We start from the raw sequence: 22,826 nt of genomic DNA, 5'->3' as shown, positions 1-22,826 counted from the left end.
TAGATGGAGTCAGAGAGACGCCAGGTAGCTGCCGAACCTTAGGTAAGCCACAGCCACATGGCAATAGTCAGATGAATAGAAATTGGTTAATTTAAGATGTAAGAGTTAGTTAATAAGAAGCCTGAACCACTGGTCAAACAAAGCTGTAAATAATATAATTTCTGTGTGATTATTCGGGTTTGGACAGCAGGGACAAAAGAGCACTCTCTGTTTTCATGTTAGTGTCAGCATTGGTTGATTTCTGACTTATGAGCCCCATAACACTTTGAATAATGATAGCCAGCTACTAAAGATACAGTATAACCTCCAACCATCACGTTTAGGTGGTGATTCTACAATGTTTAGGATATGATTACTCATATGGAAAATTAGTTTTATCATCAAGAGACTGTCCCATTTAACGACAGCATTACTAGAAGTCTTTGAGGGATAAACAAATTGACCATGAAACACAAACATTTGTTGTTGAGATCAATGGCAGAAGCCTCCCTGGTTCCATTTAGAAGAGTTTGATGCCTGTCTTCAAAGGACGCGGCAGCTCTAGCACAATGCACACTTTGAAGCGGGGTGCTTTGTCATCCCTTGCCTTAGGCCTGCCTGCTTCTGGCATAGATTAGCAAAGCTTGTCCTTTTTTTTTTTTTTCACTCTTTCACAATGGAGGAGTTTTGCCTTAATGACCATTTCTATCCCATGAGTACGGAGCTTTACACAGAGCTTAGCCTTGATACTCCACTGTGTTTAGACAACTTCATTAATGAAAGGCGGATTCTGGGGGGGCTTTTGTTGCCACATTATGGTATTTGTGTCAGAACACTGTGTGCCCCACATCACAGTGATGCAGGCAGACCAGCACCATGACAGGAAGAAATACAGCAGCAAATTAGCTCTGCCCAGGCTTGGATTTTCTGTGCCTTCCTGACAGAGACTAAACAGCGACCAGCACTTCCTCTGACTTCTTCCTGTGGGGACCAGAAACAGGGGGCCCTCCATCATGTGTGTTCAGTTAGTAGGCCTAATATTTCCCTAACCACCTCTAGATCTTAGCTGCCATGTCTTCTATAAGAAAAATATTTCTCTGGTGTGTACTTGATGAATCTAAACTCTCTGGAACACAAGATGTTATGAAATTAGACATCATCGAGTGAGGCAATTGTACATTTCCAAACAGTCTTGAAACTGCTCTGTGGTACTTGGCTTGTGGGTAAACAATTCGCTTTTGCTATTCTTCTGACTGTAGTCACGAATTGCATGATAATTAAGGAAAGCCAGAGAGGGCGTCATAGAGACTCTGGAGCTAACCCTTCCTTTCACAGACAAGAGAGAACACTCAGAGCTGCAGCCACGCAGAAATAGCAGAGTCCTTTCAACTGGAGAAGGAATCCAGGCACTAATTCTATCCCAAACTGACAGTGCCTCCTAACACAATTGTTTTGTGACAAAAGCTGAAACCGCAATGGACTTGGGCTTGGGTGTAAAATGAGGACACATTCTTTCTCCCCTAACGTGTCTGTTTGAAAATTACCAATATTTCCTTTTAAACTTCAGTTGTTTTACACTAGGTTAAGATAGTATCTATATAAAATTCACAATGCAATTTCATTAATAAGCCATTGGGCTGGGTGGGGGTGGACCTGAACTATGTAAGAGTGGAGAAATGGAGCTGGACACAAACAAGCAACTGGGCACACATGCACTCATTTCTTTCTGCTCTTGACTGGATGCCATGTGACTAGCTGTTTGAAGCTCCTGCCTTGACTCCCTCCCAATGGTGAGCTTGACTCTAGAATTGTAAGCAGAAACCAACACTTCTTTCCCTTATGTTGCTTTTTGTCCAGTTTTCTTCTTTATCACAGCAACAGAAATTAAAATAAGCCAGGACCCAAAATGAGGCAATAAACACTGTCAAGAGAGGTATTAAACCAGATGGAAACTATAGGAGGAAAGATTAAATTATTAACTAATTCTTGGGTTTACATTTGGTCCCAACTTGCTTTTTTAGTTCTGGTTCTAGAATAAAGTTTGTTCCTTCCACATGCATATTGGTCTCTGGCTTGACTTACTCTAGACGAAAGAAAAGGAAAGGAAACAGAAAAAAAGAGTGGCAAGAACAGTAAAAAGTATCTACTTTATAAATGATTGGTACTACAATTGGAAAAGCAATAATAACACAAAAGCAAGATAAGCATCGTAGCCTAGTGGTAGCTTCTGACATGGCAGTATAGATAAATACTCCTCTACCTGACTTCTCTCAGGCAGCAGTTTGCACTTAATTCCATAAGCAACCCATTTCTCATCTCTGGAAAATGAGTAGAAACAAAATTACCACCTAGCAAATGTGTAGTGATATGTATGACAGTTGATCTTGGAAAACAAGTAGACAAATAACAAGAATGAAAAATACATCCCAAACAGGTCTTTTTATTTAACATAAGGCCAAAGAAGCTATCAGGCATTGCTGAATACTGCCTACTAACTGTACAAAATATTGACTGCATGCCTCGCAAACACCAGAATATCCGCTGGAATGGAATAGAAATAAATAACTTCTGCTATAAACACATGAAAACATATCCAACTGTTATCTCTTTAAACATATTGTAAATAAAAAATTACCAGTACTTCTACAAAATAAATATTAAGAAACCATTGACATAGTTGAAATGCACTCATATAAATTAACAACTTTAATTACATTAGCCAAACAGACATTGGTTAAAGAATCGCATATAGTATGCAAGAGAACTCACAAAATAAAAATAAAAACAAACAAACACCAACCACATAACACAAAAGTTTTAGAACAAAACAGGTTTCAGATTATCTTGGCTTTCATAATTATATTTTTCTTTTAAAGAAAAATATCAACCCATTGTCAATGCACTGTTTTTCAAAGCATTTAAATAGAGGGTAAAACCCACTGAAAATTAATACAGAAGAAATGATTCACTTTATGCATAAAAATAAATAATAATATAGCTGAGACATGTGATTCTGCTCTTGAAGATGTGAACAGCATCATAGCATTCATTATCTGAGCCATCCAATAGCTTCTCCGTGTTACAGGGTTTACTTTAAACACATACAGTGTTCATCCCCAAACCTCCTGCCCACATCTACAAGTTTCACGTATGCGGGCATTGGGGGTAATTGAGTTTTTATCTATATTGAAAAAGAGAAATTGCTAAAAGGCCCACAGGAAATCATAATTTTCAAGTGACCACAATCATTTAGATGTATATTTACTACAACTGAGGCATGTTTACTTTTTTTTTTCTTAGTCACCTCTTGAGTTCAGTCCCGCAAATGTGAAACAATTTTGCTTATTCTGCCTTTCAGGAAGATGCAAGGCCTCTCCTTGACAATGGAGTGTGGAATCAATCTTAAATGACAGTGGAATTGGTCGGTCTTCTAGGATAAGAAAATCCCAATCATTGTGCTGGAATATGCCTTATTTTGGGTGTGTGGGGGGTGTCAATTAAGCTTACAAAGTATTTAAATTTTAAAGAGATGTTGAGCACAGAGTCATGCTCTTCATGACTTCTGGAATTCATGTGGGCAGATACTTCAAAATTATCCTAGAGAAAGTGAGAAGACTAGATAGAGCCACTTTGATGCTAGGTAAAACACACCGTGAAGAAACTATGCTGTTAGACAGTCAAAACTTTTGATTTTTGGACTAAGCAGCTATGTGAAAGGACCAGTTGTTCACAAGACTTGGTGTTTTCTGAGAGTGCTAACAATAGCAAAATATCTAATATGCTTAGAGATGTTCACAATTTAAATCCTATTGCAAGGCCAGACAAATTTGATGAGCTCAGATGTGGTTTATTGGTATGTGACAACCAAGTCACTTGATCCCCAATTATTACACTGTCCTGTGGAATTCATTTTGTTCCTAGATTTAATTATTATGGTTACTAATCAAACCCGAGCTTACCCCCAATACATCTAGAATTTAAAGGACTATAAAAGATTACAGATCCATCTCAGATGAATGAGAACTATAATTAGTAGTTTCATAAATCCTGCTCTCCCCGTGGTCTAGATCGGCTCTGATATGGCACAGTAGACCTCTACTATGTCTATAGGTCCCAGTTTTAGCTCCAGTACTAAGGAAACAGTTCAGAGGACCCTAAAGTTTTTCATAAAAATTGGCAAAGTTGAACCTGGCCATCTACTTCCCCTCAGTTTTCCTCACCATGCCATTTGTCCCCACATGCAAGATCTCCAAGGTCAATGGACCTTAGTTATAATTCATTTCTTATGCAGTACATGCATTTCCTGCATAAAACAGGGAAGGCCCCTGGAACATAGTAAGTATGTTTGCCCAGTAACAAGACTAAAGTAGATTGCCTACATACAGCCTAATGTGATGGTGTATATTGACTTAGTATATAGAATATATATTGACTTAGTTTTTTTTTAAGGGTTAAACCTGCTTTTGTAAGATTTAATTTCTCACTGTATTTCATTTTCCTACAATGACTTTAGTCTATGGACTGACTTAATGCTAAAAGTTTCAATGTTTTATAAAATACCAAGGAATATAGTTTTTCTCAATTAGAGATTTTCATTTTTTATAAAGTTTTCAAACTTCAAACAAGTCCGTAAAAATAAGGCTCTGTATTTTAAATACATAGATGTATAGTTTATCAGCTGTTTTAGGCAAGCAAAACAGTGGGCTAGATTAGAGACTTGGGTTTAAGCATGTATTTTGATATTTATAAGACAATCTTTTCAGTTTTGCCTCTGAAAAATACAAACTTACAGGTCAAGATTTTTGGCTGTAAAATGAACTATTAGAGATGTGTACAACTACCCTACTCCCTGGCTCCTAAGAGTTCTCACCCTTATCTCCAACTGTCTTAAATACTTTCTTGAATATTTTATTATTTAAGTAGTAGCAACACTATTTTTTAAAAAAAAGAACTTTCATTCTAGCCTAGAGATATTTTTCCCGAAAAGTTTCTGATTTAAGATTGATTCCAATAAATAATAAATATAAGTTGAAAAAACTCAGCCCACTGTTTTTATTAACATCCTGTTTTCCCCACAGGGGATAACTTGTAGGGAGCAGGGGTGAGAAAGAGGGGGGAATTTCATCTTGTACATTTAAAGAGGGCCTCGCTGGATACTCGCTGGGATTTTCAGGCTTTTTCCCATCCAAATATTTGAAATGTACCCACCTAGTACAGAGTAAAAGCAAGAAAAAAATCTATCACTTATCCTTCTTAAAAATACTGTGTTTTGCACACAAACATTCATTGTTTTAAGAACATTTAAAAAAATGACAGCCTGAAGTGCTTAAAATGTGTATGGACATGGTACAATACATGTATATATACACACAGGTATGCATATGCACAAGCAATGTATATATACACATACAAGCATGTAGTCTCATGAATTTGAACTTGATAATCCAACAGTGTACACTACTGTACATCCAGTATGAAATGTCCTGTTTCATGGATGTAAAAAGGAGTCAAAATCCAAACCTCTCAGGTCTTTTAAGCCTGAACACAATTCACCTGACTCAACCTTAACCCTCAAGCCCTGACTCATTGATGGCGAACAATATCAACCACAGACAGACTGTTTAAAGGCTCACACAAATGTCTTTGGTGTATGTGTCTATTTTTAAGGTACAAAATAATAATAATAATTATAATTATAATAATAAAAATAGCTATTTTGTGTGCTGTAGCAGTTCTTTTATAGCTCACATGAAGTGCAGCTCTTAAACCCCACCCCCACCCCCACCCAAAGAAAATACTTGTTAAATAAGGATTAGACAGGTCAAACACCATCGTAGTGCAAATAGTAAACGATAGAAAAACAACATTTACAAAATATAGAAATGTTTGAATCCAACAGATGGACAAACATATTCCTTTCAAGTATCTCTCCTTGAAGAAAATAAAAATTAATCAGGTTACTTCCAATACAAAAAAGTCTCTCTTTTTGTCCTCTTTCAGGTAAACAGTTTCAAACCTATTAGGTTGCATAGTTCTAAGATCATAAGCACCTTAACGAAATGTGACTTGGTGTTCTTTCTTCCTTCATCTTTCACTCTTCCCATTCTTGTTCTCAATGCTTTATGTTGATTTTTGTCTTGTGGCAAAAGTGGTACAGAAAAGAAAATGTGACCACCTGCACAGAATTGTTCTTTTACCAGTATGTGTGTGCATGTGGTGTGTGGAAATACCTCTGTGTGTGTGTGTGTGTGTGTGTGTGTGTGTGTGTGTGTGTGTGTGCACGTGCACGCGCCTGTGTGTGTGCACACATATGTGTGCACACTGAAATACACAGAGATAGTGTCACATAGATATACTTATGACCTGGGTATCTGGGTGGGACTGGCCCTTTAAAACTCATGGCTTTCTAGACGTATTTGGGTTGTGCTAGCCCACATTACTGCAGAATAGACAAGTAGACTTCCAGGCTCTCAAAGGAACCGCAAGAGGCAGGAGAGAGGACAATACCCAGTTTGGATAAAACTGATGCAATCAGTTTGGTTTTGGAAGAAATGAAGGGTACACCATTCTCTCTTTTCCTCCCAATCCCTGTTTCCTTCACTGTTTCATCTCTGAGCCCTGGCTTAGGATATTTTCCACAACTTCCTTCATCTGTTTCATTAGGTTTTGTTTTCAGTTTAGTTTTTGTTTTTTGTGGGTTTTTTTATTTCTATTTTTCTGGTTGTTTTGTTTAATTCAGATATTTTATATTTTTCTTCATTTTGCCACTGTCTTCTCTGGACTCTCTAGATCCGTTTCCTCTGGGCCCTGGCAGCTCTAGGAGCAGCCGCACTCCTCCACAATCATGTTCTGAATGTCCTTTTTGATGATGTTTTGGCCATCATCATAATAGAGCATGGACATGGGTCTCAGCTTGGTGGGCACACAACATGACTTAAGGTTGGCAAAGGGGCTGTGACCCCTCATGCGGTAGTGGTTGATGACGGTTGAATGGAAGGAGAGTGACGACCCAGAGGTCCCTGCTATGTGGCTTGGGCACTCACCCTCACAATAGTTGGCATGATAGCCAGAGGGAGCAATGATCCAGTCATTCCAGCCAATGTCCTTGAAGCTGACGTAGAACTGTTTCTTACAGCAGATGTTGACCTTGCCGTCACACTCCAAGCCCCGCCTACGCCTGCGGTGAGGATGGTCTTCCGACTGCCTAGCCTGCAGCATGAGGAAAGGTCTGTGTGATTGCTCCTTTTCCTCTTCCACCGCTCCGTCACTTCCATCTTTCTTCTTCCCATCTCCATCCACTTCTTTCTTCTTCTTCTTCCCCAGGAGCACCAGGCTGGCACCACTCTCCTGGCACTGCTCACAAGCAATCCGCACATCCAGGGAGCTCTTCCCCTGGTCCAGCAGGCGCTGGATGCTGCTAGACACTGGAAAGATGTGCCAGGTACTCTTCCGAGCATCGACCACTTTCTCCGATAGCAACAGTTCACTCCTCTCCCCCTTTAAGCCCATTTCCTCGGCCTCTTCCCCCATGTCCAAGCTGCCCTGTGGATGCTTCTGCTGCTGAAACAGACGGATGGTGACTTTGGTCCTGGTTCTGTTGGCCTTGGGGACTTTCAGGAAGAGCCAGATTTCTGCACGCTCCACTACTGACAGGTCACTGCCTTCCTTGGAAATCTCAAAATGCAGTGTCTTCCTGGCTGTGCCTGAAGATGAAATGACACAAGGGGGGGGGGAACGCATGTTAGTTGAAAATTGCACATCTATCACTAACTTCAGACATCTTGGTTATCCACTATCTCTCACAAGGCTCGGTCATCAGTTTACAGTCCGCACGTGAGATAAATCGGTTTCCATGTGGTCACTGAGTCGAAAGGGTTTTACAGTTTTGAAATGATTTAAGGAAAAAGCATTTTTTTTAACATGTGACTCTTACCTGAAATGTAAACTTCAGTGCCTGTAAACGCAGTTTTATTAAAACAGAGCCCCATGAATTTTTTATATGTTGCTTGTGACCATGTTTCTCTTACACAGAGCTGGGTAGCTATGGGCGACACCACTCACAGAGACAAGCATGTGAGCCTTGCTCTGTGCTGAAGGAAGCCTGCGCTTCTGCATCGATTTCATTTGCTCCTGCATTTTAGTTTAATCTATGAAATGAGAATAATGTGATGACATCTGACAGAGATTGGAAAGAGTAGAATGAATTCACCTAAACGAAAAGCCCTGGACACCTTGGTAAGTTGTGGCATTATTGTCCCACAACAACAACAAAAACAAAAAACAAACAAAAAAACAAAACAAAAAACCTCTGTCCCTTGCAGCTATGTGTATGTCTGTGGGGACCATACTCTCTGAGATCATGTCTTCTTCCTGTCAGCAGTCAGCACCAGACAGAATTTGTCTGACAACCTGTGTCCAGGTAGAGCAGCAGGGTTTTTACCAAATGACCTCCGAAGATTTGCATCGGGCCTCTCTCAAGTCATTTCTCCGTTAAGCAGTTAAGGAAATCTTCTGTAAAAGTGGGTCTTACCCCAGTTGTCCCCTCTCTTGTGGCCTGCACCTGCAGCAGGGCCATCCCAGGCCAACCTAAACAATGACTCCGCCCATCTGACCGGACGTTGCTTTCCATTGCCTTCCTTCTCTTCACCTACGACCCCCCTCGCAGCAGTTTAGTTTAGGAAACCAGTTTAGGTCATATCTGTCTTGTTCACTGTGGTGGTGTAATGTGCAACAGAGGGTAGGTAGACACTAAGTTACTAATTCACAAATGGGGCCATATTAGCACTGAGTTGCCCTAAATTAAGAAAGCAACTCCTAACTCTGAATCATTTAAAATGCACTAAATAAATACCAAAAATATACCTCCCTTTCTATCTTCTTTTCAAACAAAACATCCCCCAAACCACTCAGATCTACCTAGATGTAGGGCCAGAACCTTGCTATTTCCTTCTCTTTTCACAGACCCTTGTAGATTTATTACACAGTATCATTTATGATAAGAAACACGTGTCCAGGCTAGAATTCTTTGATTGAAAATATATTTCCCTTCCCTTCCATATTGCTATCGGGAGGCATATAAAAGCAAGCTCTCTCTTACCTGACCATGTCCCTACTAACAGCTGTCTGCCGTACATGGAGTTCATGTACAGTCTGGGAACAATCTTCAAGAGGTCTATCTTTGACATGGCAGTTCCCAAGGATGGTCTCCCTAACCGGTTTCCATAGCTAACATAAACCCAGCCATGCTCATCAGTGGAGACCTTTAGATGTTTATGGTCCCATAAATTTCAGCACAGTCTCAAATGTGCTGCAGCAAAAGGCAAGCTTTCCTGTGCATGGTACACTGTAGACTCCAACCTCAATCTAACACACTGTACACTATGACTACAATAGATTCACAAAGACAAGCGCCAGGGAGCACGGACTATAGACATGGAGAGTCCCTGGCAACTGCCTAGAAGTTTGCCAGGAAGATAGGGTAGCAGAGACAGCCCACTGAGTGACTTCCCATTTCTGCCAGGGGTCAAGATAAATAATTAATAGATTTTGATTCCATAGCATGTAAGAGCAAAGAACAGCGAGGAAGGGAAACAGGGTGACAGTTTTTAAAGTGAATCCTATCACCCTCTGCCCAGGTTAAATGGGTTTACTGTTGTTGTTTAATTTTATAAGAAAACAAAAGACTCTAGGGAGCAAAATCTAGAATAATTATTATAAAACTTCACAAGGGTGATAGAGCACATGAGGCGTCCGGAAAGGTTGGAGTGAAGGGGGGATAGGGTACAGGGGATCTGGAAGAGCGCATGTTCCTCCCCTGTAGGGGTGCATCTGCTATTCCTCTAAAAAGTATCAACCACCTACCTAGCATCTTCCTTCCCGCCTTCAAGCAGTGCCTTTTATGTAGTCCTGAGCTATCCCCGGGGGGTCAGTCCACAGACAGGGAGAACAAAATAGCAACTAAATTAGAGAAGCCCGAAGAGGCTGCCTTCTTTCTCTAGGAAACAGCTCCTGACTGGCAAAGTTCACTAGGTCTCAAGAAGGGCAATCCTCTCCCAAACCTCTTCTGTCCTCGACCACTTGGCATGGGTGTGAGGGTAAGGGGGCTGAGAGCCCTGCTGATCTGCTCCTACTGAGCTTCCCATAAACAGTTCTGGGCTGCCTGCAGATGTTGGGGACAAGAGAGGATTCACGGGCGTGCTAGAACAAGTGACGGCGTGCGACTTGCTTTCTATCGTGGTCAGCAAGGCTGAGACCATGCGCTCCTGTCATACAGCCTGCAGGATGGCCCCTCGCTGCATGGGAACAAGTTTCTCATGCATAAGGTAGCTCCACCCCTTCTTCACAGGCGGCTGTACTGGGAAGCAAATGATTTAGTGTTCCTGCCAGAGGATCATACAAAGGGAGAGCTCATTAGAGGGGGCTCTGTCTGTCAGGTGCTGCTGCCTTAGACTCAGAGAGTCATCATCAAACGCCTTTCAGGCTGGTTCTTGGCTGACAATTAACTGCAAGCCATTGCCTGTGTGTCACGGGGAGGCAAGGGTGCTCATTTACGCCGCAGTTTAATTAGCCAGCCGCAAGCCTCGGCTCCTGTATTTGTTTCTACTCAAGCCTGCTTCATTTCTCCCCCATATTTCTGACATTTGGATTTTCCCCTACTAATTGACATGCCTGTCCCCTCCTTCTCCTGGTGTCCATTTCTGGAACTGCTATTTGTGTGTTGCATGATATTTTATCAGGGGAAAAAAAAATAAAACTGAGATCCAATTTCATGAAAATGCTGTTGCCGTATGCCCAGGAGGACAGGGGGAGGAGAGAGTCAAGTCTTCCTCCGTCTACCTCATACGCAGGTACATTTTATAAGTTCTATTGTATTCTGACTTATAAAGCAGTGCATTCTTTTTTCTCTTTTACCTTAGCTTTCATTGCAGAAGGGTGTGGGGAGAGTGCGATGGATGGGAGCTGAAGTGGATTGACCGTTTATCAGACCTGTTGGTTTCAGAAATATATTACAACTCTCAAGCTAGTTACATAAGGATGAAAAATATAGTCAGAAAATGTTCTGTTCCCTTTATCTCTACTACCTGAGAGAAATGGCTATATTGCAGTGATGCTTCCAGGAGGCCCCATGCTGAACATGTAATGATTTGGAAAGGGGAAGAGAGATATCCAAGGCTGAGATGCTTAGGATCAACGTCCCGTCCATTTCAGGCCTGACTTAAATATCTGGGGCTGTAAAATTCTGAAATAAATGCCTTCCCATGGTGCTGCGTAAGCAAGTATGCCCGCGTGTGTACAGGTGTGTGCTGGGTTCCTCCACCAGGCCGCAGCTTCCTGGAGAGAGCTGCTGGCTCATTAACCTTTCATTAACAACCCCTGTAACGTTCTTCTCCTCCTCTGTGCTATTTTCTGTCCTGAGGCTTGTGAGCAAGGCTTGTATCACAGCCTGCTCTGTCTGAGTAATTCACTAAGAAAGTCCCACGCAAACCCATGTGGGTGATCCTACCTCATCACTTAAGCCCCTGTGAGCTTGGTGGACACACAGCAGAGCAGGAAAAAAAAATGGGCAGAACATTCAGTAGGGGTAAATGCTGTCCCTTATAGGAAATACCTTTGAAATGCTGCCTACTGGGAGGGCTGGGCAGAAAGGAAGTCTATGTCGGCCTAAAGGAAGGGGGCTTGTAGCAATTCTCTTTTGCTTTCGGGATTTTTCTCTAGCTTGGTCACAAAGGTATGCCAAGGCTTCAGTAAGCAGGCTGCTTGCTCTCTTCCCCAACATTAGTGTGTAAATGCCACGTGCACCAAAGTCCAGGTATCAGATTTGTCAGCATATGACTGAAAATTTCCAGTTAAACAGTCAATACACACATAAAGTTCCAGCTCAGTTTAGCCTGGTTTCTCCTCGCCAACATCCTGGGTAAAATATGCTGCCCTTTGACACGTCGGTAATGGTCCCATCGCTGTTCACGTGGAAAGCTTTGCCATTCCCAGTGCACACTTACGCTCAGCGTGAGAGAAGCACAGCATTGCTGTAAATATGTGTAACTTTAACTTCCCATTCTTCTTCGAGCTTCCCTGTGCCTAGATCTAGCCCAGTGAATGGTATAGGGGCCAGCGTCACAGACCCTGTGTCCTCAGAGGTACTAAGTCAGCCTCTGGATGGCTCCAGGGGTTTCTGCAAAAGGCATCAGGGAGGTCTGAGAGGTTACAGCTCCCTGTCCTGCAATCGAGCATCTTACCCACAGCAGGCATGTTAGCTTGCTTGTACCGATTATCCTGTCTAACTTTTGAGCTTCCATGGCTCTCACTGGGATTGTTTTTGGATGACTGTCCATCTTCAGGCCCGAGTAACTTACCATCCATCGCCTCTACCATTTAAAGGATGATGAAAAGGGTTAAATGTTTGAGAAAAGAAAGAGAGAGAGAGAAGTTCTAACTTCATAATATAACTAGGAAAAAAATTCTCAAGAGTCAAGCTAGAGAGATTTTCCAGAGTTCCTCAAAAACTTTTACACTTGTGAATGTGGACCTAGGAACCAGTCAGCCACGAAGAGTCTGAGCTAAAGCGAAGAGACAATGCTCAAGTGTGATATAGCAGAAGGGCCAAGACAAGTGTTTGCATAAAAAGTGGGAAGGTACTCCTTAACTCCATGTGAAAACTGCCTCTCTCCCCTGACATTTCCCCATCCCCACTACAGTACACCCACTCCACAGGCAAAAAGAAAAAAAAAAAAAAAAAGCCGGTGCTCATCTCTTTGCACACCCTTCCCCCACGGTTTCCCTCCACACACTCAGCTGGGAAACAAATGCGTCCCCAGCAGCTGAACTCCGTGTTCCTACCAGGCGTTAAATAAATAGTCCTTTTTTTTTTTCTCCCTGTAAGAAGTCACTTGTCATTTGTCCCTTGTGAAAAGCATTGATAAGGCAAGCTACCTAGGAAGCGTAACTGGGGGAGATGGAAGGTGTTTTTATAAAACCCTGGAGACTGTGTTAGGGAGCGCCTCTGCTCACATCAGTGTGGCTGATGATTCACACACATCCCAAGCCCTGTTCTGTTTGTTTTTGAAATGTATCACTCTTCTGTGGCCGATGGAGCTGTGGGATATTCACGTGAAGCCCAGCATTCCTATAGCTGAGCCTCTGTCTCACGTAAGGATTACCAGGGGTTTGCACCTCCCAGTCCACAAAATCCTAACCCTGCAGGAAGATGGGATTGCAGGGAGGAAGGAATTGATAATCTTCCAGATTACGGTGCTTCAAGCTGGGGCTTCAAGTAGGCACAAAACTGCCTTTTCCTGGTTAGCTGATCGAGAGATGAAGGTTTAGGGAAGCGCCCTCTTGTGGCCAATCTTTTCCAAAATTCAGATATGTGCGGAAACCCTAAGAGGCTCAGTGAGGTGTAATTCACAAACCAGGTCACAGAAAGGCAGAGGCGGGGAGTGGAGCTGTGTGAGTTTACTCCATTTTCAGATGGCTTTCTTGGGGTGTAGAAAAGTAGTCTCCTGGTGAGCTCATGTCTAACTCAGATCTTCTGTCCCCGGTGTCCTCCAAGAGAGGCAAGGTATTGCCACATTAGACAACACCTGGACAGTGTCTATTGATTCAGACATAGTTTCTCTAGCCTTTGTAGGCTAATTGTGAAAATAAGCAGCTAACCATGGCAGGATCTATGTAGACTCAATGGTAGGCTGTTACTGTACAAGTACTATAATAAAGCAAAAATAGATAAAAAATACAGTGTATCAGCCAAGACATCCTGTGATCTCCATTTCATTGGCAATATATGCCATAGTTGGATTCCCTTTACTCATCCATGCAGCCATTTCTTTAAAGAAAAGTAAGCACTGAGAGTTTGGGACCAGTCATACGCTAACTTTGGGAGGCACTCTTGGGTAACACCTATAAAAGTAAAATGTATTTATTGGAACAGATTTCAGAGAACTTGAGAGTGAATACCTGCTGCTTAGTCAAGGCAATCCAAATCAACTTTAGAAATTGGAACTATTTCCCACCTGAATACAGTAGGACAAATTCAGTTAAAAGATTAAGGTACTCTAGCCCGTGTAGTCTCTTTCTTCTCATGGCTTTTGACGGCTATATCTAATAATCTTGACTAAAGAGACCAAAGTAAAACACATATCCCAAATCTTGATATGAAAAGGCACATCTATTGTGTGCTTGCAGGTGACACTCATCAACTGCACTCTATGTTGTACAAATGGTTGCAAAGAAAAGAGAAAAAGCATGTGCCCTTTTCTGTTCTTGAAATCTGTTAACATGCTACATAGGAAAGTAGAATTACTCCAAAAGGAACAAGACAGATCTTTGCGGTTCATTTCCATGCATTTGCTCTAACTGATCAGATGATACATAATGTGTCCTGCATCAGCAAAATGCTTACATCATCCTCTACACTACTTAGAGAGTAGATGCCTATACTATGATCCTTACTTACACCTGTGAGGTTGTATTAAATCAACTGGAAGTCAATGCGTGCTACTTCTCACATGAGCGCTAAGCTACTGTAACCAATGCGCCATGTTCCTGGACTATAGGAGTTTCCACTTGTAGATTTTACAGTCAGTCAATGTGTGAGCCCAGGGAATCACCATTGTAAACAGTAGCTCATTTTCTCTCAAACTAAACAACAGAGAAGCAAAAATGACAAGATCTTATTTAACTGAGAGAGTCATTATTATTGAGAATGCCATAAGTAAGAAAGAGCATGAACGGTTCAATGCTTTACCAAATCTCTTACTGCCAAGCCATGAATTTTCTGTCTAAGCCCAGTAAGTCAGAGGGAAGGCCCCCACTGTGCAGTTAAACATGGTGGAAGTCAGATGTATACTTAGTCACATGACAGAGTTACAACCAAGTTAGTAGAAACTGTAACTGAGGCCAGCATCAGTGAAGGTTGTATCTAAGAAAGTGTGAGGACCAGGATCAATCTTCCCATCCCAGACACACCACCCAATGTTTTAAAGATTTTCTTTCACCTTCCAACTATGAAAGTTGAAGAAAACTGAGTGGCAACCTGAAAAGTCCAACCTGTCTTTTTCCTTAATAAGGTTCAGAAAATAAAGTCACAATGACCAGGCTTTGGGGAGCTGTATCAAGGAGCTGATAGGGAGGGAAGCAGGAAGGACCTGAGAGCTAACCTGTCTAGGAAACTGCAAGGCTAGCCTGGATTCTCCCAAGTAGGGAACCAGCCAGCGAGCAGCCTGTGGCATCCCACCCTACCCAGCCCCCAAGGATGCCCAGGGCTTGCAAGGCTTTCTCGAAAACAGAACATCTGACTCAACAGGTTTTCAGGATTGGAAATTTTGAGTGTCGCCTTAATTGTTTATACGGCTGCGGTAAACTTTTAAACAAAATGCTGGGACTCCCCGCACGTACTTTACTAGCCATATGCTATACCAAACAAAACAATGGCATTCCTTTCAAATGGCTTTGGCAAGGGATCCTATTCCTTAGCCTGGCATTTACCATGAAAGTGAAAAGGTATCATTAACTCCTCTGTATGCCAGCTTCCCCAGTCTGACAGACCTGCAGTGAGATCTGTGTTCTCCTGATGGTAGGAACAGCCGGGTCCAAGGCTGGGGTCTCAGCTTTAGACAGGTATTTTCTCTACTGCAACAGGTTAGAGCAGCCCTGAGCCAATGGTTAGAATCTATTCAAGTTCTTCCTCTTAAGGCTGAGTAGTTCGTCATAGTGTCTGAGAGTACACCGTCAAGGTTGCCTTCCTTGGCAAAAAGTTCTTAGTAACTTTACAAAGAATAAAACTGGACCAAGGGTGAGGTTCTTTGGCTTTTTGTTGACGCTGTTGCTTTTATTATTATTGTTGTTGTTGTTGTTTTGTTTTTATTCCGAAAGCAAAGGTGTCACTGTTTCAAAAGTAATCACCAATTTAATGTTAACTACCCAGGGAGTCGCTCTTTGCCATCTTGGGTGGGTTGTGCACAGAGGCAGGCTTTCCAGAGGTGAAAATGATTGTCGCTAAGAAATATGCCTGAGTCTGGCTCCAATGTAGCCCCAGATCAGACATTTAAAGGAGATTTGTTTTCAGACAGTGGCTTCATCGCTGCCTTTGCACCCGGCCCCCAGGCGCTCTCACTCCTACCCCAGAAGAACTTTGGCTGGGGTCCAGATGCTGCCTCTGCACCCCCAAACCCCCAAATGCCCTGCTTTCATCTGGCTGCTCAGATCTGGTTTCCTAGGCAGGGCAGCCAGGGAGCCCCATGCAGACTGCCTTCCAGCTCCAGACTGGCCCAAGAGCTTCCTCTCTGGGTAACCGCTGAATTTATTTAGCAAGTGTAAGCTGGCCATCGCGGGGCAGGGCTCCCTGGCAAAGAAGTCCTCTCCCCCTCCTCTGCCTCTCCGGCGCCACCACCACCTAATAACTAATAACCTTCCCGGGCCGTCTCTAGCGGGAGGGAAAGAAGTTCCTGCTAGGACTGTCAACGAAATACATTTCCCTGCCCCCGCCCCCACCCCCAACGCCAGCACCCACCTGACTCGGCAAAGGTGATGATCTCCGAGGTCTGCTCCATGAGTTCATTCATTTCGGCCCTCCTGCCAATGTCGTCCTCTATCTCCACGTACCCGTTCTCCCCCACTTTACCCACATGAAGCTTTCTGATCGCGTTGAGAAGCGCCGCTTTGGGCACCGGCTGGGTGACATCGGGTCTCTTCTTCAAGTGCAGCATGTTTAGGATGTGCTTCTTGACAGCTTCTACCATCTCTGGCTGAGAGTTAGGTCCATCCTTCGGAAGGGTGGCCAGCGCACAGGACGGGCAGTCCGGGGCTGCGCCTTGCCCCTCGGATCCTGGGGTGGGGGAACTCCTCACTATAATCCAGCAACTTGCCAACAGAAATCCTCTCAGCCAAAGCAAGGGCATCCTGGCAGCAAAAGTCGTGTGGTTGCCTTCTTTAAAGGCCCTGCTTTTCCTCCCCCCACCTCACGCACAGGTTTTTTTTTTTTTTTTTTTTTTTTGGACTTTTTTTTCTTCTCCTCTTCAGCAAATTCTCTGGAACAAGAGCAAAAAGTTTCCTGTGAAGTTTGGTTTGCAGGTTCCCTCTCTGAATGCAGTCAGGGCTGTAGGTTTGCGGCTGTCAGGGAGGAGAGTTCTGACTGTCTCCGAGTAAAAAAGAAGGAAGGAGGGAGGGAGAGAGAGGGAGGGAGGGAGAGAGGGAGGGAGGAAGGAAGAGACAGGGTGGGGGGGAGACAGAGACTGAGAGAGGATGGGAGGGAGAGAGAGACAGGGAGAAAGGAGAGAGGGGGAGAGAAGACAGAGGGAAAGGGGGAGAAAGAGAGGGAGAGAGCAGGGGAGGGGGAGGGAGAGGGGGAGGGGAGAGAGGAGAGACAGAGAGAGAGAGAGAGAGAGAGAGAGAGAGAGAGAGAGAGGAGAGAGAGAGAGAGAGAGAGAGAGAGAGAGAGAGAGAGAGAGACACGGATTGGCCCTAAGTGAGCGAGTGAATGGGAGAGGGAGGGCGTCTGTGAGTAAGGGCTGTGACTGAGGAGGAGGGACAGCCCGTTTCTGACAGGCTGCCTGCCTTCTGCTCCTTGCTCCCTCACGCACACCTCTCTTCAAATCCTACCCTTCTCTGGGGGTGGGGGGTGACTCTTCCGTCCTTTCTACAATAAATGCTCCTAATTCGGTTCACTTTTGGTCTAGATATTTCTTTCTTTTTCTTCTACTTTTTTTTTCTTCTTTTCATCTTTCTCTGCTCAATCCTATTCACCTTCCCTCTTTGGAAGGGAAAACCCAAACAAACTAAATGCGCTGTTTCCATTCACTGAGATAACTTAATTGGAAAGTGTGTGCCCCTGAAGTCTTCTCTCCCATGGCCTTTCACTAGCCTGGAGAAAGCAAGCACCCACCTGGCCTTGAAGTGGGGCTGAGGGAAGTCCTCAGTAAATACAGGTCAGGGGACTGGGCCTGGGGCAGAGGAGCTGAGACAGCTGGTTGTTCTGCCTGACAGAATCCAGAAGCATTTCTTTCTGCCATTCATTCATATTTAAATGTCCAGGGTCCTCATGCCAGCAGGCGATCCGATGGGACCTGGAGCGCAGCAGAACTTTTGTCTGGGGTCATATAATACACTCTGCTTTTGCCAACTGGGCACCACAGCAGGGCATTGGAAGCTCCCTTGGGCAAGCAGCATTTTACATGCCCTAATCAGAGAAGGTACTCTCTTTCCTCTCTCTCTTCTCTCTCTCTCTCTCTCTCTCTCTCTCTCTCTCTCTCTCTCTCTCTCTCTCTCTCTCCCTCTCTCCCTCCCTCCCTCCTTCCCTCTTTCCCTGGCTTCACAGATAAAGTACCGAATTCATTTGGCCTTTCTCATATTCTTTCATAAAAAGAATATACTCTTACGCTGTGAATAACTGCCTTGTGGGGAAAGAATCTCTAAAATATATCGACAAATCCTTTTTCTCTGGCATGTGCTAGCTTTATTTTGTTTTCTGCATGCCCACCCCCAGTCTTGACCATAGTGTGCATGGCAGCCAGCTTAGCTGCTTCCTAATTCCCTCCAAAGTAACAGCAGAACTGAAATCATCAAGGATTACAGTGCTCACAGAGCAAGGCAAATGTGCATTTTAAAACAATGGCTTTCTGAGGCTTTTTTTTAAGTTCTGCACACCCCCTTTTCATTTTCTGTCTTATTGTTTTTATCTTGCAGAAGTATCTTTAAAGCGTCCATCTGTTAAAGCTGTCCTTCCCTCTTGGTTTCTTCCCTACACATAAGCCCTCTTCGTTTCCGTAGAGACCCTCTGCTTCTACCTGACGCTTACCATGTTCGCAGCATTTTAGTCTAGCAAAGCAGGTCAGGAGGACAGAGTTAATAGGTGTCAGGACTAGAAGCATAAGGTCTACATACAAGGAGAAGAGGTTGATAAAATGGTGACACTAAGTTAAACTTCCAGTTTTGACAGGTAGCAATGCCTTTCTGAACCTTACAAATGCGACCTTTCTCAGAAGTAACAAGGCACAAGACATTCTTGGTTACAAGGCCTCTGACACCTTTGCAGGGGTGGGAGGACTCTAAGGTCCAGAAACACTGAGGACTCTGCTGTTGTTGCTAAGACTGTCCATTTTACCTAAAACTCTCATTTTTAGAAAGGAGAGAGGATGGTTAAAGAATGAGGGAAGTAGGGGCATGGGAATTACAATGGTTCAATAAAACATCTTTGTATTATAATAACGTCACCCACCTATTTGGAGTTACAGATACAGAACCCGGAGCGTTTTGTGGTGCAGTTAAGTTTTACAAGACAGACTAACATAGAGCTAAAAGTTTAATGACTCTAAACAACTCGAGAGTCCTAATAGTAGCATTTGGATAAGAGCAACTTATCAATGTTTGGATTCTCTCTGCATGTGAATATGTGTGTGTTCCCTGAATTTACTGTTTGCAAATGGAACTCTTAAAAATAGCTTTCTCTTTGGCATATGTACTTGTATATGTGTGCTGAGTGGGTTGTATAAACACATAATCTATTTGCATGCTCTAGGTCTATTAAAAACAGTATTAACCTGCCTACACAATAGAAAATGATACAAATTACAATACCTATGGAGGTGCCAAAAAGTTGTAAAAGTCCTCTTAGCCATAGTGACTTTTAATGTGTAGAGAGCTCATAAGCAAGAATGTAAAAGCATTACCTTTCAGATCCCTTCTGCTTTGCCAGCCGGTTCTTGTATCATGAGGTCAGAGCTGTCTGAGCTCCTCTTCACGGCATTGACACTGGGAAGTTTTATACTGTAGTACTTAGTCGTACACTCACACATTGGTACCTCTCAAAGAGGAGGGCTGGGGCTTTGTTTAGGATTGGTTAGAATCAGCATGACATCAGCAGATGACTAGTTTTTCCAGAGTGAGACATTTCATAATTCATTATCTATGGAAATCCCTCTTGGCTTCTGAGACACTACCTGGGTGATGCAGTGAGCAGGAAAGCCTGTGGCTAGAACAGTCCACGCTTTACAAAAAAGGAGAGAGTCAAGCACGCACACACCTCATCTCCACGACTGCTCAGTTCTGACTTCATCCTACTCACACTTCACGTCTTGTTCTATTCAGGTTCAGTTTCATGTCTGTACATAAAACATCTGCTACTTCATAAAGCTGCCTCTATTTGCAAAGAACTTTCCTTCTCCGCAGCAAAGAAAATTCACAGTGTTCTTTATAGGAAGTCTAATTTTGTAATTATGATTAAAATAACCAGTTTCTTGAGGGAAAACCTGGGAAAATCTGTATGTCCATGTGGTGATGGTCTCTCTGCCTTGACTCACACTATTAATTTACACCTTGAAACTGAATGCCGGCTTCATACATCATTCATCACCCCAGACTTGGGAAATGGTCCTTCTTTGCAAGTGAACTTCCTAACTAGAAAACAAAACAAAACCACACACACACAAAAAAATACATCGTTCTTTTAGGCTAGAACTGCAAGTCCTATGATTTATAAACATTATCAACTTGAGTTTAATGAAAAGAAGTGGACTCTTCTTTGAAATAGAAGTAAAGCTAATTTGGGGACTTTCCTTTTTGGGGGGCTCGCCCTGGCAGGGAGATAACAGAGGGAGGCACACCCCGATAAAGCACAGTGAAGACAGGTCATTGTGCTCAGGAAGGAGTACAGCCGAAGCACTGGCCAGGTTCACATGACAAGTTAGATAAAATGTGCAAAATTGGGAGCTAATGAAAGCCATATGACCAGATATGTTGTTTTGTGTGCCGGATTTAACATGCATAAAATAAACTTTTCACTGTGCCCACAAGTAAAATGTAGAGGCTCTGGTCTCCTGATGTGTAGTGGGGGAAGGTTCCTTTAGGACACCAAGAGCTGTCTGTGCAAGGGTATCTCTTGACTACAAAGTGTGGGTGCTAGCTCTATGTGGGGGAGGAGGAGAGAGAGGAGCATTCTAAGAACTGCAGAAGAACTGAAGTAGGAAATGAAGTTGCAGGGGAAGCAAGGAATATGAGTGGCAAAGACAGAAAAAAAATCAGAGATGCTCGATCCCATACCCACCCCAGGATGAACACAAACCCTCTGAAGAGAGGCACTCCCATATTGTCTGATAAGAGGCTCTAAGCATTGAAACCCACCTCCTGCCTCACACACGAATTCAGGGAAAGCATCACTTACACCCCATTGTACTGTGGGTGGCACAGGGAAGTGCCTCCATCAGACCCTGAAATCTGAGGCTTCCTCATCATTTAAACACAAGCCTCAGTGTTTCCATCTATAAAATGGGATCTATAATCTCAGGGTTAAAACTCAGTGGTCATAAAGAATGTTATCTCTGGCACATGTGTGTCGTGGGAATGTTCAGGACCCTGACTGCAGAGGCCACCTTAGGGGTCACTCTGAGACCCTGTCGGCCTTTGACACCACGGAAGTGCCCACCTGCTGAGCCAGTCTATCAGCTATGACATGACGTAGTAGCTGGATCCCCCAACCTCAGAGCTGGGAAAGTCTCCTCTCTTTCCGTCGAAATCAAGTTGGGGTGGTGAAGGAAGCAGGCAGGTTAAAATAGCTTCTGTGGAATATTCTGGGCTGGGGATCAGCGTTTCCCTGCTGAATTCCAGGGCCCAGGGCGTGCGCTGGTCAGCGCAGCTCTGAACCGGGTTGGTTTCTCTTTCACTTCCTGCCCCTCCCGCGAAGACTCCCTGCACCCAGGCCCTGTCCCTTCTCAGCCTGCCACCGTACCTTGAGCAGCACCTGCTGGCAGTTTCCAGGGATCACTCCCGAATGCGCAGCTCCAGCCCGGCTCGCGGGACGCCTGGACTCAGGGCCAAGCCGGTCCAAGCGGCCGCCTCTATTTTTACCCTGAACACCAGCAAGGGCAACTTCGTTTAAAAGCGCAGCTCTTGATTTTTCCCCCCCTTTTGGCAGCTAAAGAATTCAGGGAGGGGAAGAAAAAAAAAATCACTGTTCAGTGAGTGCAGCTGGGAATCTCTGATCCCAGCCCTCAGTGCCAGGGAATGTCAGGGACCGGGACCTGCAGTGGGGCTGGCGGTCTCCGGGCCGACCGAGGCAAGCGGCAGCACAGGCCTGGCGCCCGCAGACTGCCCCTTCCCGAGTGTGGAGTTCGGTCCCACCGACTACCGCACTGGCAGAGTGGCCCGCTGCCACCGCGCTCTGCACCTAGCGGAGGCGTTCTGATTTACTGGCTACTTCACAAAGCTCCAACTCCAAGCTGGCCCTGTGCTCGCCTGGAGGAGCAGCCACTAGCGAACCCGGGGAGCAGCTTGCTGTGAGGAGGAGCCCGGAGGGAAACTGGTACCTTATTTTACTGTAATTGCAAAAGAAACGATGTGCCAGAGATTTATATTTAGAAGTTGTATGTTTCTACTTTTATGTAAATGGAGCAATTAGGGCCTGTCTTGTTTCTGCTAACTCGGATGCGTGAGCATTGCTGGGGAGCTGGTGTTTTCAATCACAATTAGCGAGCTGGTCAAGAAACAAAGTTCTTTTGAGGATAGAGCTCCTTTATGCCGATGGTGAGACCTGCATTTCCGTGCTGGCCTGTGGCTTGGGGTGACACGTATCTTAGGGGCACAGCTAACTCTGGACTAGTGTGTTTGCCCTGAGCAGCAGCTGGGACCCTGTAAAGTTGGCAGAGATCAAGAAGTGAGAATATTCACTTTTTCTCTCCGGCAAACCGTATGTCCTTAAGCTTTCATCCAGACTATTAATCGCTCTCCCCTCGCTATTCCCAAATCGAGGAGACAGGCTTGGAAAGGGGGCCATTGCCCACGACCCTGTGGTTAGCGGCTGTTCATAGAACCTGTGATTCAGCCAAATATACCAAACAGGGGATGTGGACACCCTTAGCAGG

General features: G+C 44.0%; 1 protein-coding gene and 1 long non-coding RNA gene across 4 annotated transcripts in view; one reads left to right on the top strand and one right to left on the bottom strand.

Moving 5' to 3' along the window:
* Positions 1–2,399: 2,399 nt before the first annotated feature.
* Positions 2,400–21,891, bottom strand: Inhba (inhibin subunit beta A). Of its 3 annotated transcripts, none has more exons than XM_087896440.1 (3): positions 21,695–21,891; positions 16,487–17,003; positions 2,400–7,682 (listed from the first exon to the last, which is right to left on the bottom strand). In XM_087896440.1, the coding sequence occupies exons 2-3, from the start codon at positions 16,872–16,874 to the stop codon at positions 6,796–6,798; spliced, it is 1,275 nt and encodes a 424-aa protein (XP_087752566.1). In that variant the 5' UTR covers positions 16,875–17,003; positions 21,695–21,891; the 3' UTR covers positions 2,400–6,795. The 3 variants fall into 3 exon arrangements, with proteins under 3 accessions (XP_087752566.1, XP_087752565.1, XP_085555374.1); XM_087896439.1 differs by lacking the exon at positions 21,695–21,891 and adding an exon at positions 19,641–19,942; XM_085699248.2 differs by lacking the exon at positions 21,695–21,891 and having other exon boundaries at positions 16,487–17,193.
* The window catches only part of LOC125417385 (uncharacterized), a 200,008-nt gene continuing 187,752 nt past the window's right edge, over positions 10,571–22,826 (top strand). The window contains exon 1 of the long non-coding RNA XR_015734851.1: positions 10,571–10,826. This is a non-coding gene — a long non-coding RNA (uncharacterized LOC125417385). The remainder of the gene's footprint in view (positions 10,827–22,826) is intronic.

Source organism: Myodes glareolus, chromosome 14, assembly GCF_982192425.1.
Source record: "Myodes glareolus chromosome 14, mMyoGla1.1, whole genome shotgun sequence".
Taxonomy (NCBI): domain Eukaryota; kingdom Metazoa; phylum Chordata; class Mammalia; order Rodentia; family Cricetidae; genus Myodes; species Myodes glareolus.
Note: the sequence above shows the minus strand (reverse complement) of the source record. Positions and strands in the feature narration are given on the sequence as shown.

Coding starts and splice junctions, on each gene's coding strand:
- Inhba (XM_087896440.1), bottom strand. CDS start 16,874: ATGCCCTTGCTTTGGCTGAGAGGATTTCTGTTGGCAAGTTGCTGGATT. Junction 7,683..16,486: donor CATCACCTTTGCCGAGTCAG/GTGGGTGCTGGC, acceptor TTTCATCTTCAG/GCACAGCCAGGAAGACACTG.